Below are 18,976 nucleotides of genomic sequence, written 5' to 3'. Positions count from 1 at the left end.
CTAACACCCCTAAGCAAACTTTAAATTATTTTTTGCAAACACTGGCTTAAAGCTAATAAAGAATAAGCTTTAGCTTTACTACGAGTTTTGTTAATTCTTTAATTTTAATCAATGGATTTCACTATTGACCTATTCGTAGTGGCACAGAAACAGTTAGACGTCAACCCGACGTACAAATTCTCTCTTTTTTTCTGCATATATCATACCTGTGCGAATATATTTCACAGTTCACACGTGGGTTCTGCCAACACCAGCGATTCACGGTATTTATTGGAATTTTTCTGCTTGACATGATACATTATTTTACCAAGCTAATATTTTTTATTTATGCGATTTTTAAACTAAGCTTATTAACTCAAAGCATTTTTTAATCTTGGTTGAGTTTCAAACAGATGTCCTCGTATTACAACATATATTTTAAATTACCCAAATAACATTGTTAAGTAAACTATTTATGAACAGTTGAAAGTTATATAGTTTGTAAAAATACGATACCTGCTCAGAGGGGCGACCGCTAGACGATGGAAGAAAATCCTAAAAAGAATCAATATGCACATCCAATTAAAGGTCTTTATTAGTAGAACGCAATGCCTAAAATTTGAGCTTAAAAAGCCACAACTTAAAGAGTGGTAGTTGTTAAAGACTCAAAATGACAGATTTAAGAAATATTTTAACAGCTGTCATTGTTGTCTCGGTGTCAGTTTGTGTCCCTGTTTGCGGCATTGTATTTTACTAAGAAAGACCTTATTTTAATATACATTGATATACCTATCATTACCCATAAGATTTTCAACTTGCTCCCCATAGTCCGCTCCCTTACGTGACATTCAATCATAGTGCACACAAAAAAGTAGCTTACTTTTACCAGTAATGATATGCCAAATTTTGTTGTGATGCAGTATCTCTACTCGTTCTTAAGTTATAAAGTCATCTTAAGACTTAATTGTCACTCTATATATTAAACTAGAGAATGGTACGTTTTTGGAAAGATTGGTAGAATTAACAATGGATATAATAAAATATATAATACAAAACGAAACCATTCTGTAATATTTCACTTTAAAAAATGTTGAAAAAATTTAGAGGTTTTTACTGATTAGTACAATCCTGTTAAGTCTTAAGATATTCATACGTATTCCATCCTTATAAAAAAATAGTTGAGATAGACAAAAAACATAGATTTAAGTATAAACTGTCATAAACTCTGAAATTTATGTAGTCAAGCAAAAGTAATGGTGAGTAATATTGCATTTTATACACAACCAAAGATCAAGAAAAGGTCTAATTAAGCCAAGGTAAGATATTAAGCTATCCATCTAATATCACAACTCCTGTAGTCTCTAGGTGGTGCTGTTAGGCATAACGGTAAGTAGTTTGGGAGTTCAGGGACTCGAATGCGGAGTTTGAAACATGAGGGAATCGTTGTAATAAGAAGCCAAACTCTGTCTCAGGTATCGCATATCATTATTATGAGATCGAGACCTCATTGCACAACAAATCAAATACTGCTATATACACATTTATGTCCAAATGATGACAAACCTAACATATTTATCATGTGTAATTTGGAAATGATCAAACACGCTATAAAGATGCTACGTAATTTACCAAGATTTTGATAATTTACCCTACTGAGTGTTTATTATGGTTTTAGCAAATCTTTTATTTATATATATATTTTATCTTTTTTTATATTGAAGGTGTATAATGATGAAATTAAATCTTTGAGCTCCCTGCTGGTAAATGTTTTCCTTTAGAGGTTAAATATCTTTTTATGTCGAAGAAGCATAATTTGTCTTCTGTACAATGCTTTTTGTTTCATTTGAATGAAATTAACCAAAATACAACCTGCACACTGGGACGGGGAAGCGGATTTTTATCCCCCTGGAGTTTTACCCCCTGGGCAAACGTGACGTCACAAACGAGGGGGTAAAATTCCGGCCGCGAACTTTTGAGTTTCGCGACATCAGCTCGATGGATTAAACGCGGAATTAAACATATATTTTCACGGTTGTGAATTTAATCAGAACACATCAAATTATAAAAACCTAGAGTGTACGGCCCGGATTTTTACCCCCGGAATTTTACCCCCGGAATTTTACCCCTCGGAATTTTACCCCCGGATTTTTACCCCCGGAGTTTTACCCCCGGAATTTTACCCCCTGGATTTTTACCCCCGGAATTTTACCCCCTGGCCAGATATATAAATTAGTGAGAATGATTAATTATCTTCATTCTGTTTTAATTTAATAGTAAAAATTTATTATTAAGTAGCCTATATTAATTTATTTGTAACATTAACTAACCGAACAGGTTTTTAATTTTAATTTTGAGATTCTAGTTATTAGGATTCGATCTTTGAAGCTAACAGTTGGTTAATATGACGTATAAACAATCAACTGAATGATAATTGTTTCGAACATTTCTTTACAAAATAAATAAATAAAGATAGGCTACTAAATAATGAAAAGTTTACAATTAATTAAAAACAGAAATAAGAAAATCAAACATTCAATTTCTAAAATCGGCCAGGGGGTAAGATTCCGGGGGGGGGTAAAAATCCGGGGGTAAAATTCCGGGGGGTAAAAATCCGGGGGTAAAATTCCGGGGGGTAAAGATCCGGGGGTAAAAATCCAGCCCGTACATCTTCAGTTGTCTAAACGCTAGTTATATGGACAGGGGGTAAAATTCCGGTTTTTATTGCTAATCTAATTAATCACGCTCTGTCTATTTTCATTAGACTTCCAAATCCACGGGGGTAAAATTCCGGCCGCGAACAAACTTTTGGCCACTCAGGTTACTACGTCATAGTGACGTCAGCTTCGCCCAGGGGGTAAAATTCCGGCGACCCACTGGGACCAATGTGTTGAGCCTTATTTTAGTTGTTACTTCTTTTTGTGTATCAATTTAAACCGAAATCTCTATTTATAATTCTTAAACTGCCTCGAGTTGGCCTAAATACCATAGTGTTATAAGTTATAACTTTCCATGTCAGCTTATAGAACTTAGCTCTAAAAGATAGACGTGTGAAGATTCTAAAAGTGAGTTGCCTCAAAACATATTTTTCATTTCATCTCAAAGAAAAAATGTCCTAAGAATACGCTTATTCTGTGTTTCTGTGTACGTGTGTTCTGTGTGTGTGATTGAATTCTGTGTTTTAAATTTTATATTTAATTAAATATGTATTTAAAATAGTTCATGTATTAAAAAAGGGGTTGTAGTGGGATTAAGTTGCAATAATATTTGTTTGTCGTTTTATTCTAGAGGGGTATATTTAGGTTTGGAATAATAAAATAAAATAAAACCGAAATAATCAAATTGGTTCGTATTATGAAAATAGATAAAACTTTAATAGAAGGTATAATTAACGTAGGTGAGTTCAGCAGTGTTAATTTCACAGGCTATAGAACAAAGATTGTTTTGATTCGTTAATGATTCTGAATCACTTGTTATTTCTAAAGATGGGAAAGAGCCAAAACCGTTTATACCCACTTAACCTGGCAAACCCTTGCTCGCTCACCCTTTCATGGCTTTTACGTTTTATATATTACATTATTGATACTCCAAATAGTAATTTAATCCCCTTAAATTTTGGAATAGCGAGATTTCTATAAACATATTGTAACTACTGTATACATATGAATATTGTACATTGTTTACTCAAGATTAGTCAAAAATATTAACGTAATTTGTGCAGGAAGTAAAAAATTCAAAAAATGTCAATACAAGAGTTAAGAATAAAACATTTTTCATTGGAAGATTTATGGAAAAAATGTCCATACGATGGTAATTTGTCTGACAAAATCGCCTTCCTTATAATCAAAAAGTATAGACACGCAAAGTTCCCATTCTCAAATTCGTTTCACAGTTGTCTTGCAGTATAAAATAGTATTTTTGCATTTTTAAATACGTTCGAAAAAATATTTTAATACTAACTGCAAGGAGGCTATGTTTTTCTTACGCTGTCCCCTGTAGGAACCGGTCACTATTTAGCCTTTCCCAAACTGGTTAACGTTCTTAGCCTTTTGAAATTACGTTATGCCTTATACCACTATTTCAAAATTGTGAGAGTATCTCAATACATTTTTTCATGACATCTAACCACAAATTTTTCTTATTTTTGTTTCTATTTTTTTTCTGTTTTTTGGTAAATAATTTTAATTTAGGCTACTTGTTAGGCCTAACTGTTAAGTGAACAATTTGAATTAACTTTTAAATTATATTTATTTACAAAACAGTGTATAACACATTGTAATTGTTACATTGTATAGTACAAATATGTTGGAAATAAAAATGTCTACTCTTGAAATAAACCTTATTATTCTGATTCAATATGAGTTTGAAGTGTGAATGCCAATTCGGAATACTTTGGTATTGTTGCAGCTCGCCAGTGAAGTGAATAAATATATTTAACAAGCTTAACAAACCAAACATAAAATGCATTAAAGTGTTACATGTAAAACCATTATATTCACTCGTGTGTGTTGGTTATTCACGGAATGGTATTATTTATTTTTATGTTTGCGTTCGCTGCTGAACCAATACAAGCGTGAAAATAAACATACCCAGCAAATAGGTTAAATAATAATGACGTATCGGGTAGTTCAATGTAATTAAAAGTTACTACTTAAAAATGACTTTTCACGATATCTGATATTTTTCACTTCATTTGTTCAGTATTTGTACATTTGCTCTTCGTTTTTTATAATCTGCTTTTAAATTTTAATTAGATGGTGGATGAATCACACAATCTGCAAATATTAGGATTATTAATTTTCTAAAATTGAAACCATGTGTTAATTACATTGTGTCAACTTATAAGGATTCACTTAGTGTAAATATTGCAGTATCAGTTTTGTAATTTGTAAATTTAGTAATTAGATATTTTCACATATGTAATGTAATCACATTTTCAACTAAAAATATAATGGTGGAAAATATATTGTACCAAAATATTGTTTCTAAAATGAAACGGCAGTATGAAGAATATTATCTTTCGTTGCAAGAATCTATATTTATAAAAGAGGAAGTTTGTATATATATAAATATATTTATTTGAACGTTATGGACTCCGAAACCGCTCGACAGATTGTAATGACACTTTCAGGCATTATTAAGCATTATTCAAGGATGGTTTGTGTGAAGTTTGGTGCAGATCCATCAAAAGGGCTCCGCCCCAGTAGCTCTGGAGTTTCCCATGTTAACCTTATGAGTACTTATATTTAAATTGAATTAAAGAATCTAAACAGCTGGTTCAACTAAACAATTTAAATTCCTAGCAAGGAGAGTTTACTAACGACAAAGTAAGTGTAGGAACTTAGAGAAAAATTAAGATACAGCATTTGGATGTAGAGAGTCAGAACACGTTTGGTTATGTAGAGTAAAATATTCATATTGTTATAGTTATAGTATAGGTATTTTTTTAAACACCTTGAATATTCATATTCTCATTAAATATTTTTTAAATCTATTCATACATTTTTATACATATACATACATACATTTTTACGTGCTACGCTGATTTAAAAAAAATACTACTATTCTTACTGACTTGAGTTTGATACCAAAATTATTCTCGATCATGTAAATTACATTACAAAATGTTCAACAAAAAACTATTGTTTTCGTTAGAATACAAACTTCTAGTAACCATTTAACGAAAATACCATATAAGTAGAACATATTACGTTCGAGTAAATAGATCAAGTGTGGTGTACAAACATGATTTTGCAATAGGAATAATCCAGTAATTACACTATTTTGTCAATTATTTGGTAAACATGGTTAATTACTATTCTTGTTCATGCTTAGCAAACGATAGCTACTATGCTCAATGCACAATTTATATTTGAGTAATTATATGTATATAAAAAATGTTTCTATATAGTATTTCACCACTTACTCTACAAACAGTATCTTTTTCAGTGATTTGTAGTCGGAGATTCATTGCATTCTAAAGCAAGATGACCTTTGACTTTCTATCGATGTGAAGTAAATAATTATAACTCATAAATAATCTAAAACATAGGGCAGCGAAATTCCAATACACAACGTAAACCACTGGCGCATACATGTGAGAATATTGTAAAATATATGCATCGAATATGAACTACTCAACCAAAATAAAGGGAAGGGGTTTTCGTTGAGTTGACGCATAACAGTTTTCAGAAAATCGCACACGTAGATGCAGGTTTTTAGGAGTTAAATACTGATGATCCATTATATTATCTCCTTCAATTACTGTCTACCCTATGAAAACATGTAATTAAAAGTGGTCTGTATACTAGCACAGAAAATATACTTCTATTACCCAGAATGCTGACGCTTACGGAGGTAGCATTAAGTGAAATTTAATTTGGAGCGCTGCCTGTTGGTAGCGCTAGTGTCTTCAACTCAGCGCGCACGGGAGAAGTTTATCCAGTTTGAGTCAACTGTAACTAGACGGGCGCATCATATTTCCCGCTCTCTCCCCGTCCCGCCATTCCACAGTCGCGGCATATGTGACCTTGAACGAGGCTGCCGCAGCCGCTGTCACTCACTGGCGTTTCAATGAATGCCCACTATTATAGTACTACTGTATTAATTCAACGTTTTGCGTTACCTCGTTATCTGTTGTCTTTATTCCACTTCCAGATAAAATGTTATTCCAGTAGTGTTTTTAAGTTAACATATGACGTATTTGTTTTTATAATCTTTAACATCCTCAGTCGCGATAATTCATAGTTTGCTGTTTTGCAATAAATTATTATATATAAATAGCCTTTATTTAATTGCACTATCGTGATGGTTCTAAGGATTATTCTAATAAAACGATTGAATTAACTCACTTCTCTTCATTATGTTCTGTAAAACTTTTGCAACTACAGTAATTTACAATTAACTCCCAGATGAGCAAGATTAGAAATTTTAAACATAAAAAATAACTGGATGACAACGCAATATAAAATATATTTCAGTAATTTATTTAAGTTTTGTAGCAAACATTTAGGACTTTGATGGTTTGTATAAATATTTATAGTGCCATTGACAAAATATGCGTAAAACTTATTTATTAGGTTACCAAAGGTAAACAAAATTTTTAATAATCTTCCACCTTCTACCTTGTTATCCAACACAACTAACGATTTAGATTAATAAACAAAAATAATGTAAACGAAATTTGCCAAATAAAAATAATTTATTCGAATGAGAACACTTACATTTATATCACAAAACAGTACAAAAAAACATGTAGGCTAGGCTAAATACCAACAATAAAATAGTAAAGTACAATAACCAAATAGCTATTACAAACAAAGAACACGATGCAATTGCAATATATAAGAGCAAATAGCGTTAAATGCGCTCGGAAAAACAAGTGCCCAGTATCGACAATGAAACAATAGTATATTACAGGTAAAAAATTACATATGACAAATAAAGATATTGATAAACAGAATTATGTACACGTAGAAAGGTAGCCTACAAAAGCCAAATAGCTAATACAAATGAAATACAGATGCAATTGCGACATATATGTAATAGCAAATAAGGTTAAATATACCCGAAAAAAACAAGTTCCCAGTATCGATAATGAAACAATAGTATATGACAGGTATAAAATTACAAATACCATATTAGGCTATTGCAAAACAAATAAATATATACACGTAGTAATGTACAAAAGCCAAATAGCTAATACAAACAAAATACACGATGCAATTGCGACATATAAGAGCAACAATGTTACAGTTAAATTGAACACAAAGGAGCAAAAAAGAGGGTTAAAAACTCAATAACTGTGGACTCAATAATGGACTGGTTTGTCTTGTATCAAACCTTAGACATGCTTTAACACTTTTAACTTGTCTAAGGCACTGGTTTTCATGCTGGTACTTATCCATTTGCATTGTTTCTGTATCAAAATACGGAATAAAGTTCTTACAACGAAATCTTCATTCCTAAAACAATTGGCATTGGCACAAGTCAGTGACCCGAATGAAACTATCTTACTGGTACTGTTTAGCAACCTACGTACAAGATGGCGTTTGTGGGCAATTGATTTGTACCTTATTTTGAAAATTTTTAACGCTGCATCGACAACGTACAGGAGGCTCTCCGAAGGGGCCAAAAGTCCACTTGTTTCATCCACTTTAAAAGTTGTAAACGATCTGTTAAGGAGTAGCAGTTCCTTTCGACTTGAAAGCTTTGAACGTAAGTCACACATCTTACCTAAGCACTGTATGCATTTGTACTTGTTGTAGTACCTGTGGGCAATATACCCAGCAAAATACACTTGGGAGCACGTTTCCAACATGACTACACTGTCTGGCATCACATCTATTCTCTGATTGTTGGTTTCAGCTGCCCCCTCACTTGACGTGGAGCATTGGCTGGAAGATTGGCTGATGTTGTCCTCGGTATTGGCCATTGGATCTGATAAATACATAATTATAAAACCAACTGATCATAATTATGCAAACATAAAATAACAAATGAGAACCTAAACACATGCGTATAGGCGCATTGACTTTACCAGGATAGATTAAATATACAGTATTTCAAACATAAAATAACAAATGAGAACCAAAACACATGCGTATAGGCGGATTGACTTTACCAGGATAGATTAAATATACAGTATTTCATTGATCAAGTTGTTATGTGCATCCAACAGATCCTTCTATTGTTATGTATATACATTTACACAATCGTTATCCTTTTCACTTTTTATTTTTACTTTGGAATGCAAGACAACTTGAATGTCCTTGGACAATGGGTCTTTACAAACAGCAATTTTATCCTATATAACAAAACTAATTTTATATCTTGGTAAATCATTGTAATCTCTCAAACAACAGCTCAATAATTAACAGCATGCAATATAACAAAGCTTTATTCAATTTTGACGTCAAACTAAAAATATATGACAAACAGCAATTCTTCAGAACAAAAATATAATTGCTATCATGAGTAATCCTGGTTATCTTTTAAACAACAGCTTTATAAACATAATGCAATATAAAAATCGCTTTTTTACTTAAACTATCTCAAACAAAATTGTTAATGGGTTTATTATTGGGGTTTTCTGAAATATTTTACTACACCAATTCCTGACTAGGGGTTTCCTAAAAAACTAGAAATTGTTCTACCAAAGTTGTACGAGGATTTTTATTGCTTACCTTGAAGGTCTTCGCTTTGATTACAAGTAGATATTTCCAGTAGCTTGTCTTCGTCTGGGTCGTAGGAAGTTGTTTTGGGCGGCTCTATCATGAGTTTTAGTGTCATCACTCGAAGAGTTCCTCTAAAAACTCGTACTGAAGGATTTCTGTTGAATCCACCTCTTTGTCTTATCGCAGAAAACAAGTTTTCTAATGGATCTTGGTTCAGCCTGGAGGTTAGTAGAAACTTGCATTTTTCACTTTCCAGCAGCTGTAGCATGGCATTAATGGTAAAAATAAAACCATCAAAACACGGTGGCCTAGGAAATTTGCAATTAATTTTTTTCAAGTTAGTGAACATTTCGATTGCATTTTTCAAAATGTCTAACACATGTTTGTCACTTTGACTCAACGCACAGTTGTCAGGATTTCGAGACCTTAACCTCCTACTATTCATAGCATCAAACAATGAATTAATTGTTGCCAGGAACCTCGCCGTTGGTTGGGCAGTAGGGCTTCTTATCTGCCCTGTCGCTACTGCAGTGTGCAAAGCGGCTGATGTTGTGTGGCTGAAGACCTGAGCAGCGAGCGACACTTTCATCTTCTGGAAGTTGTTCGGGTATATATGAGCTGGGGTCAATTGATGTGCAGCTCTTGTTGTCTTGCTACTGGATTCGATTTCAAATAACCGCCTGATGTCTTTGAAAGATATCCTTTCGTCAAAGAGGGCAAAGTCATGTGTCAGGAGATTATTTCTGACAGATTTGAGAAGATGTGGTGGGTCGTACAGAGTGAAAATCTTCTTATCACCAGTTTTAAAAAATGGCTTCTCAACTGTTGCTCCTAATCTTCTGTAGGCATTGGTATTCGTGGAACATTGGTCTGTGACAACAGCTTTGACCATTAATCCTGTTTCTGATAGGTGCTCTATGGCGTCTTTGATCAGAGTAGAAAGTACTGAGCCTGATAGACCATCCTTTGAAACAAAATAACCAATGGGTAATTTCCATTGATAGTATAAGCCTCTTATCATGAAAACGGTTGCTTCAGAAGCTAATTTCCTCGTTCTGCCTAAATAGCCACAATCCTCAAACCCTTCAATCAGGTCATACTGTGGCGAATATTCCAGTTGTTTTTTAATAGCCATCTCATCCACCAGCAATACACAACACTTTTCTTTCTCATTCATGCTTGCAGCTTTATGTTTGATTTTTTCAAATAACTTGCTGTTAAAGCCAGGAATGAATAACTTTTTGGAAGATAACCAATTTCTAACCGTAGATATTCCTGGTAAGGTAATTTTTTTTGCCAAGAATCTATAGGCAGCAGGAGACCTTAAATACAATTCAATGGCAAACTTCATTTCGTCTTTCTTCCAAGCTTGCCTTTTTTTGTGGAGCTGCATTCCAAAAAGTGTTGCTGCAGCTTTGGATTTTAAACCCGCTGTGATATTTTGCAGCGTTGGTTTAAAATGCTTTAATTTTCGGATTTGCCGCTTCAATGCTGATATTGTCGCCATTTTAGATGCTAATTGCTTCTTTTTTCTTGTGAGATTTTCCTGGATCCGTTTTTTTGATGGTGATTCAAAAAGGGTCTTCCTTACGGTTTGTAGATTTGATCTCCCTACAAATCTGCTTGCTTGCGGTGACGCATTCACAATCCATTGTCGCACTGATGGAGACTGCTCAATTTCAAAAGTTGCAGATGACGTGCTTACAGCAGGAGAGGCCATGATGTCTGTTTGTGGTCTTCCTGGATATCTTCTTGGTGAACATATACTTCGGCTAAGATGGACATCAGGAGACTGTACAACAGATGGATCTTCAACTTCTGAATCCGCAACAACAGATGGATCTTCAACTTCTGAATCCGCAGCATAAGGGTAGGGCACTGAACCACGGATCAGTCTTCCACTTGGAAGAATTGCTTCCTTCGGAAAGTGCTTCTCACAAACAACTTTGATCCTGTTCAGCTTCTTTGGTGAAAATCCAATCAGCAAAGGATTCCCTGTAAAAAAAGAATAATAATTTATAGTATTTGTGTTCAGTCAAGTTGGCTTTGATTTTTATTTTATTTTATATGTCTTTGTTCCTAACAGTCTATATGTGATTCCCATCACATTATCATATGTTAATTTCCAGTGTTCCAGTCATTCGCCACGAATCACCTCTCATAACAATATGTAATCATTTTTTTCTTAATTTTTACTTTTATATATTAAAGAAACCGAAACAAGTTTTATCTCAATTTCCGTGTGTCCGTCTGTCATGGCCCGGAAGGCATTTTACGCGGCCTTCTCCTGACAAACAAAAGCACCGAATGGTAAGTTATTTGCCAGTATTGAAACATTTTTGACACTGTCTTTAGCTATTAAAAACGAATTTTTACGTTCTCCGAAAATATCTTTGATTAGGCTCGTCAAATTTCAAAATGGTGGCCATTTAAAATTTTTAAAGTGAAATACCGTGAAAACTAGTCATTAAGGTAACACAGTACTCAAATATATTTTTTTTATTATTTAGTTTTGTAGAACAGACTTTTCTGAACACGTAGATAATAAAAATTAAGGAAGAAAGAAAATTATTTTTAAAATTTTCAGCTACTTTTATAAACTATTGCAGCCTAATTTAGCATGTCCAAGGTCCTACTAGCCTACTAATCAAGACGCAGAGGGTACGCCGTCAAATATTAATTTTTTTTTAACATTTTTATTATTTAGTTTTGTAGAACCCACTTTCCTGAACACGTACATACCACATATTATGGAAGAAAAAATTATTTTAAGCAATACAGCGACTTTTATACACTCTTTATACACTGATCATCCATGAAGATAATCAATCAGCAATAGCTGTTGCAGGAAGTCTAGAAAACAAAAGACTTAAACACATTGATGTCAAATGACATTTTTTAAGGGAAGTTATCAAAAAGGGAAGTGTTGTTTTAAAGTACATTAACTCTGAAAACCAATTGGCGGACATATTAACAAAAGCTCTGTGTAAACCAAAGTTCCAGACATTCAGAAATAAGATGAATGTTGTTTAAAACTGTTTGTAAGAAGACAATACATTTTTATATTTAGGGAGGGTGTTGAAGCAATACAAAAATATATCAAAATATACCCTAACTCAATTATTTATTATTCTATGTGTAATTAAAGACTGTTTCATGTTTATAAAATTAGTTGTTATGTTGGCATAGCAACCTCCTAGTTGGTAAAAACAAAATGTGCTTATGAGTTGTATAAATTTATATGTGTTCTGTTTAAAAGTTATAAAATAAAGTATTGTTTGTTTGAAGAGTCAAGTATTATAATTAAATAAGGTCCACAGATTTAACCTCAACACTGACAATTTAATTTTGCTCAAAAACATTTTTGCTTCATATTATTGTTGGTAATAATGTATTTAACTTAGTACAAAAATTTCAAGTTGATAGGTTAATATTTGTAACAGTTATGTGTACCTAAAAACTGTCATTTTAACATGGGCGGGATAGGGAGTACTGTGTCACCTTAAAACAAAATTTTAAATTACCGTCTTTTGAAATTTGGTAAGCCTTATGATCAAAGATATTTTCGGAGAATGTTTGTTCCTGTAGACTTAAAGTTTCTACAAAGTTTCATAAAAATATCTCCAAGGGTTTTTAAGTTATTAATATTTTCAAAAAAATAAAAAAATTGCGGTTTACGGCTGAAGTAACACGAAATTGAAAAAAAATTCTCGACATTTGCGATTTATTTTTTCATGTAGAATCTGAAGCCCGATATGCTTTACTAAAAAACACTGTATATGCCAATGCTTGAATGCAAATCTGTGCGTGCATACCTTCAATTTCAGACCTCAATCATGAAAAGCGGTCGGGTAGGAACGGTGAGTAGGAACTATTAACTATATATAATCAATGGTAGGAACAGAAAGTGACACATTGGAAAATCGAGCTTAGCATCATCCGTAAACCTCTGTTACAACCACCCACTGCAGTTGTGAATTTTTACTTTACACTGTACACAACCGCCATTGAAGCGCCGTCAATGAGTGGAACCTTGTTTCTAAGCTATTGGCGACGATCATTAATAAATTGAACTTTCCCAGCCATATACAACACTGATTCGATGTCTTCTTTCTGGTTATCAAAACTTCAGAACAATTTTATACACAAACAATCTCTGGTTCCTGACCTGGATGATGCCTAGTTAGTTAATTTCATTTACGGTTACACTATATTAAATATTCCACTTGCGATTAATTACATCCTTTATGTAAAAAAAAAACGTTGTAAATCTCACTTGGATGGGATTTGCCTTTAAAACTTGATCGGAAATGGTTGCGGTATTTGTAAACATATCTAGAAAAAATAATCTTGATCAGAACAGCTGTTCGTTATTTCATAGATGATTATGTGATAAAAATTGGACGAAAACTTGAAAAAAATCGCACAAATCTGCTTTTTTAAACGTCCGTAATTTTATTTACAAAGTATTGAGGGCATTGAGGCCATATTGTAATGGCTAAAGACACTCTCGCCAATCCAGTGAATACATTAAAATAACTTGGATCTTGATAGGTACTCTCGTTTTCCTGGAGAAGATTGCGTAAAATACCACCTTGAGTGTTACAGACAGACAGACAGAAATTTAGATGAGACTTGTTTCGGCTTCTTTAATGTATAAAACGTAAAAATAATCTAAAAATTTATGATTCTGAGCAATGTACAGACAAAAGTCTAATTTTATTTATATAGATAGATAGATAGATGAATATTATAACAGAACCGGTATGGATCATAAACATAAATAAATGATGTCAATAACCCGAATGTTGTTTAGGATAATTAGTTTTCACATTTAGTTTAGTATTTCAAAATGTAGAGTCTAACGTTCTTTCACCTAGGGCCACTTGTCGGCTTTAGCAGCGGTACAGAGTAATAAATCACCGTCCTTCTACGAAAGGACGGACCCTTCCTCGCCAGTTCTTAGAATGTTGTAACTCAAACCTTGGGTAAGGGAGTTGTCTTTTGTCTCTGTTTCGACGAGCATCACATTGTTAAGTTCGCATAGCTTCATATAGAACGTGAGAGGCAGATCCCTCAACGCATTTCATTAGTCTTATTCACATTATGTTAAAACCACATTAGTTTTTTCACAACGGTTTCATTTATACAGCCCACTAATATTATTTGTTACTTTCTACATTAATACAATTATAGTTAATTTCAAAGTGTTAGTTTTTATTATTACCAAAGCAATGGCGCATAACGCGCTGCAACACTTTAAGACAAATTATTTTTTTGTTCCAGATTGTTACCTCTAATTATTCTACTGATAATTCCAGTTTTATACGCCATAATACATTTGAAGTTATGAGCAATCAAATAATTTCTAATCGTAATGCTGCGATCTTATTTGAAATGTAAACTTATTAGTACCTACTAACTTTATAGAACAACACAATACACAATACAAATTAATATTTAAGTTTTGTATTCTTAAAAGGTGTCGTGAAAACATTAATATATAAATATATATATATATATGAATATATGATATTATTCAGTACTTACCGCAATTAATCGTCCAAATATCGGCTAATGGTGAATTGGGGAACCGGAACATACGGACACCTTCCTCCCGGCTTGAAGAACAAGACTTATAGCTACACTTTGTCCTTGTCATGATAACAATTAACTTAAAATAACTAAAAAAAACACACTATTTCGAAACACAAATATCCATTGACAATTGAGAATACAATTCCGTTTTGAAATGAACGCGCGCGCGCGCTGGCTACACTAGACAGTGCAGTGCAGACGAGCCACGACAGCTTAGCTAGGAGAGAGAGGGAAATAAGGGTGCGTGCAGTTGGCAGCACTGACAGCGCTTGCCCGTCAACGCTGGTGGCGCTGCCTATCGAGCGACAGGCAAAGCTCTCTCCGAGTACTTAACGCTTTATAACCAGCAGTCAGCATTCTGGGTTATAGTAGTATATATTCTGTGATACTAGGGATGTGAAAATATTTTTGAATATATTGTTACTTGTTGGTGGGGGGGCGATCTGGTCTAGTGGTTAGAGCAGGGGACTTCCATCCCTGAGGTCCCGGGTTCAAATCACGTGAAATCGCCAATGGATTTTATCTAAGCGATAATGCCGTAACAACTAGGTCTAGCCTGAAGGAATGTGCAACACAATACCAGGATCGTGCCTAACGTCTTTTAAGATTTTTTTAACTCGCTTTTTGGTGAATATTTTGTTTGAAAAACGTATTAAGCTAAGATAAAAACAACACGTATTTTGGAAGAATAATTAATTGAAGTGTTTGTTTAAACAAAACTAAGATTAAGATTATAATTAATTACAATTACGATTTTAAGGTTTATGCTACCTCAGCCATGACGATCATTGTTACGTGTGGACATGGGTGAAAAAAATGTTTTCGACTTAATAATGTTTTTGATTACCATACTTCTTTCCAAATACGAGTTAAATACAAACCAAAATAATCCGATTTTAGGTACTACAAGGATAAGGTTTAATACATATTAGTGTATACAAAAACATAAAATTGGTTCAAAACCCATTTTTAACCTGCTTGTTCTCATAAATATGTTGGAACAATTACAATTGGCTTGGGTTCTATGACACGTTTGCACTATACCGATAGTGCCCAAGGGGAATTTATAACCCAACAAAGACTTTAAGTAACTTTTAAGACTTCACCTGGGATACAGATCTGGTAGTTGGATGTTATTAAAGTTTTAATTTTTTTTTAGTTAAAGTACCATTAATAATGAATGATTAATAAATTTACCAAACGAAAATAGTTCAATAAGACGTTTACTATAACTTTTTGAATAAGTATTTGAGGCAATGTAACAGGCTAATTTTCTTATCTGGATTGTAAGACTTTCTAAGTAGCAAGTGCAGAAGACATTCCTATTATTTTGTTTATGAGAAAGCTTCAGATAACAAACGATTTAATTTCAAAACCCGCCTTTGTTCTTTGCTTTACGGATATTTTCCCAGTAATAACGTTTTCATAGTGGGGTTTACGGGACCGAGAATGGTTGTGTTTTGTAAATAGGCTAAGATAGTTTGAAAGTGATTTTTAAATATTAAAAACAAAAATACGAATGTTTGGGGAAACCATTGATATTGATTTTACGCACGGTCACGTGTTAGGACAAATTTGCATTCGGCGTTGTAAAGTAAAAAGAATAATTAAGCTTGTAGCCTATTTTTATGAATTAAAAAAAGTGAATACGTACATTTTAGAATAATATGGGGTCAAGTCGGGTAATTGGGAGCAAGGGGCTATTGGAATAACGGGTTGCAGTCATGTTATTTTTGCTTAAAAAAGTACACATGTCGAATTTTATAACACATCATATGTTTTTTTTCAGTTACCATTAATTGTTTTTATAAAAATTTCACATTTTATTTTTTGTGATTTTTTTTCTAAATGCCTGCATTTACACTTGTCACACAAATTTGATTGTGACTCTTTGGTATTTTTTTTTTATTTTTTCCTGGATGTGTTGAAATGATAAGAAGACTTGAAATGTACTTATTTTTCATCGAGGAATCCATAAAAAATATCAGCAATAGCTTCAGATGAACAGATAAAATGTTATAGCCGTGATCCCAATTACCCCTCCTAAAACGCATCAGGGGATAATAGGAATCACGGGGTGTGGGGTAATAGGAATCACGGGGTGTGGGGTAATTGGAATCACCCCACCAAAAAGTTTGTAACTCCCAAAGTTGTTAACATAATTAAAAAATTAAAAATTTCTCTGAAAACTGACAACATGGAATATATCCCAATTGCCCCAGAACTGATCTATATATAAGCATTTGGAAAATACCAACTGTGATTCCATTTTCCCCAGTGTGGTAGGGCAATTAATATAATGCCCAATGGTTTTGAAAAACATTTTTTCCATAGGTATTTTTACTTTACCTTGAAATTAATTCAGCAATCACTTAAGATACCAATTTATTTGTGAGCAAAGTTTCATAGCTCCATACTGACAAAAAAAACTGTGTCACTTCAAAGAGGAATTATATGATTTTCTCATTCCAATTACCCCACTTGACCCCGTTTTTGGTAACATAAACAAGTTTTGAATTTACCGAGGGTGTTTCAATAATAATAATGCAATCTTATTATCATATGTACATTTGATTGTTTGTGTATTAGAAGGTATAACCTGCAAATTCATTTAAGTGAATTTTCTGGGTAATGTTATTTAACAAAAGAAAAGACATTCTTTTCCTCTTCCAAAATTTAGTTAGGTTAAGTATTGTTAAGTTGTTGTTAGTTTTCAGTATTCAAATCCAGTAATCCAACCAAGAATCAATTCGTATTTATTTTGCTCTAACAGATGTTTATTACAACATTACGGATCAGATTGCACTTAATGGAGCCAAAATATTTAAAAGAATTAAAACAAACGCCAAGTAAACATTGAACTAATACAGTCTTCCTGAACTTTAACTCTCTGGTCCTTAAAAATAAGTTTATTTTCATAAAAACCTTTAATTCTTTTAAATCATTTAATTAACCTAGCCATTTTAACGAACCATTGATGGTTAAATGTTTTGTATTTGGAGTTGTGGTTGCTTAGCAACATAATCAAAGCCGATGACGTGGTTATCAACCACTAAACAAACTGATTTCTGATTTGCAAGCTCTTGTGATTTAGGTTTTAATTTTTCACCTCTGCAAAACGCTAATTTTCGTTAACAGTTTAAATTTATGAAATAATTAATTTTATGAAACATTAATTTTGGTTATCAGTATGATAACAATATTTCTCCAAGTATCTTATTAACACCTTGAGTATGTTGGTTTTTAATTATATGGTGAACTAATTTATGTATTTACACCACTGTAATTAATGGCTATTCCTATTTCAAGTAGGCTAGCTAATAATTAAAAAAACAATACACAAGCTTAACCCAGTGCGAATTATGTAATATTCTTTATAATATTTCTATTTTTGAAATAAAATGTAACATAAAGAAAACTACGTATTTATTATTTCTATTAAAATAATTCATCTTTAAAGTATTGTTGTTCGGATACCTTATTATGATACCTACATCAAATATACATTATAAACACGAGAAATTATGAAATTTTACTTTATAAAATCTCATATTCTTCTATTCTTTAAACTTTCTTATTATTTTAATTTTAAGTCAAAATTTTTGTCTTAATTGTAAGAGGAAAACAAACCTTTGTTTTATTGAAATAATACTTGTAAAATATAATGTTTCGCTAAAACAAGTTTTATGTATAACAAAAGAACTGTTAAAAACCCTTTCCTTACAATATAAAGTTAACTTTTTAACTATTTAAAGAAACTTAACGAAATCTTGTAACAATTTATCCCAACAGAAAGGAATGACCAAAGGTATTATAATTCTCTTGCAAACTTCCTAGAGAAGAGGACAAAGATAGATTTTTAATTTAAGTCTCTTTTCATAAAAGAGAGTTGTTTCTTTTATAAAAAAGCTGCATCAATAGAATGTCTTTTAGCAGTATTTCTTTTAGCAGAGCATTGTCTTTTAATTAAATTTATCTAAGGAAATCAAATGTAACAAATAAAAAAGATATTTTAAAACTGAGGTTTGAAAAAATTATTGTTAGTTGGTTATTTGATTCTGCATCCACCACTTCGGAAAAAATAAGAACAATGTACAATTATAATATTTTAACCATTTAATAATACTTCCTTGCTTCTACTAAAATTATTACTTTACTTTTAATCTTAATAAAACAACAAACACTACTAAGTATTACTAATTAGTTGTCATGTTCCTTTTTACAGT

The 18,976-nt window shown here is 32.5% G+C and overlaps 3 protein-coding genes across 5 annotated transcripts in view; all 3 read right to left on the bottom strand.

Moving 5' to 3' along the window:
• Positions 1 to 18,976, bottom strand: part of LOC128996124 (dnaJ protein homolog 1-like) — a 448,367-nt gene that overhangs the window by 319,891 nt on the left and 109,500 nt on the right. The gene's annotated exons all lie outside the window — the stretch shown is intronic.
• Positions 1 to 18,976, bottom strand: part of LOC128996125 (adipokinetic hormone/corazonin-related peptide receptor variant I-like) — a 209,806-nt gene that overhangs the window by 88,288 nt on the left and 102,542 nt on the right. The window lies entirely within an intron of this gene.
• LOC128997417 (uncharacterized) lies at positions 10,355 to 14,793 on the bottom strand. The gene is made up of 3 exons (XM_054423054.1): positions 14,703 to 14,793; positions 10,417 to 11,147; positions 10,355 to 10,366 (listed from the first exon to the last, which is right to left on the bottom strand). Exons 1-3 carry the CDS (start codon positions 14,752 to 14,754, stop codon positions 10,355 to 10,357), a joined length of 795 nt encoding a protein of 264 aa, XP_054279029.1. The 5' UTR covers positions 14,755 to 14,793.

Source organism: Macrosteles quadrilineatus, unplaced genomic scaffold, assembly GCF_028750875.1.
Source record: "Macrosteles quadrilineatus isolate MER2022 unplaced genomic scaffold, UCM_ALF_1.0 Scaffold_6__1_contigs__length_79288215, whole genome shotgun sequence".
Taxonomy (NCBI): Eukaryota; Metazoa; Arthropoda; class Insecta; order Hemiptera; family Cicadellidae; genus Macrosteles; species Macrosteles quadrilineatus.
Note: the sequence above shows the minus strand (reverse complement) of the source record. Positions and strands in the feature narration are given on the sequence as shown.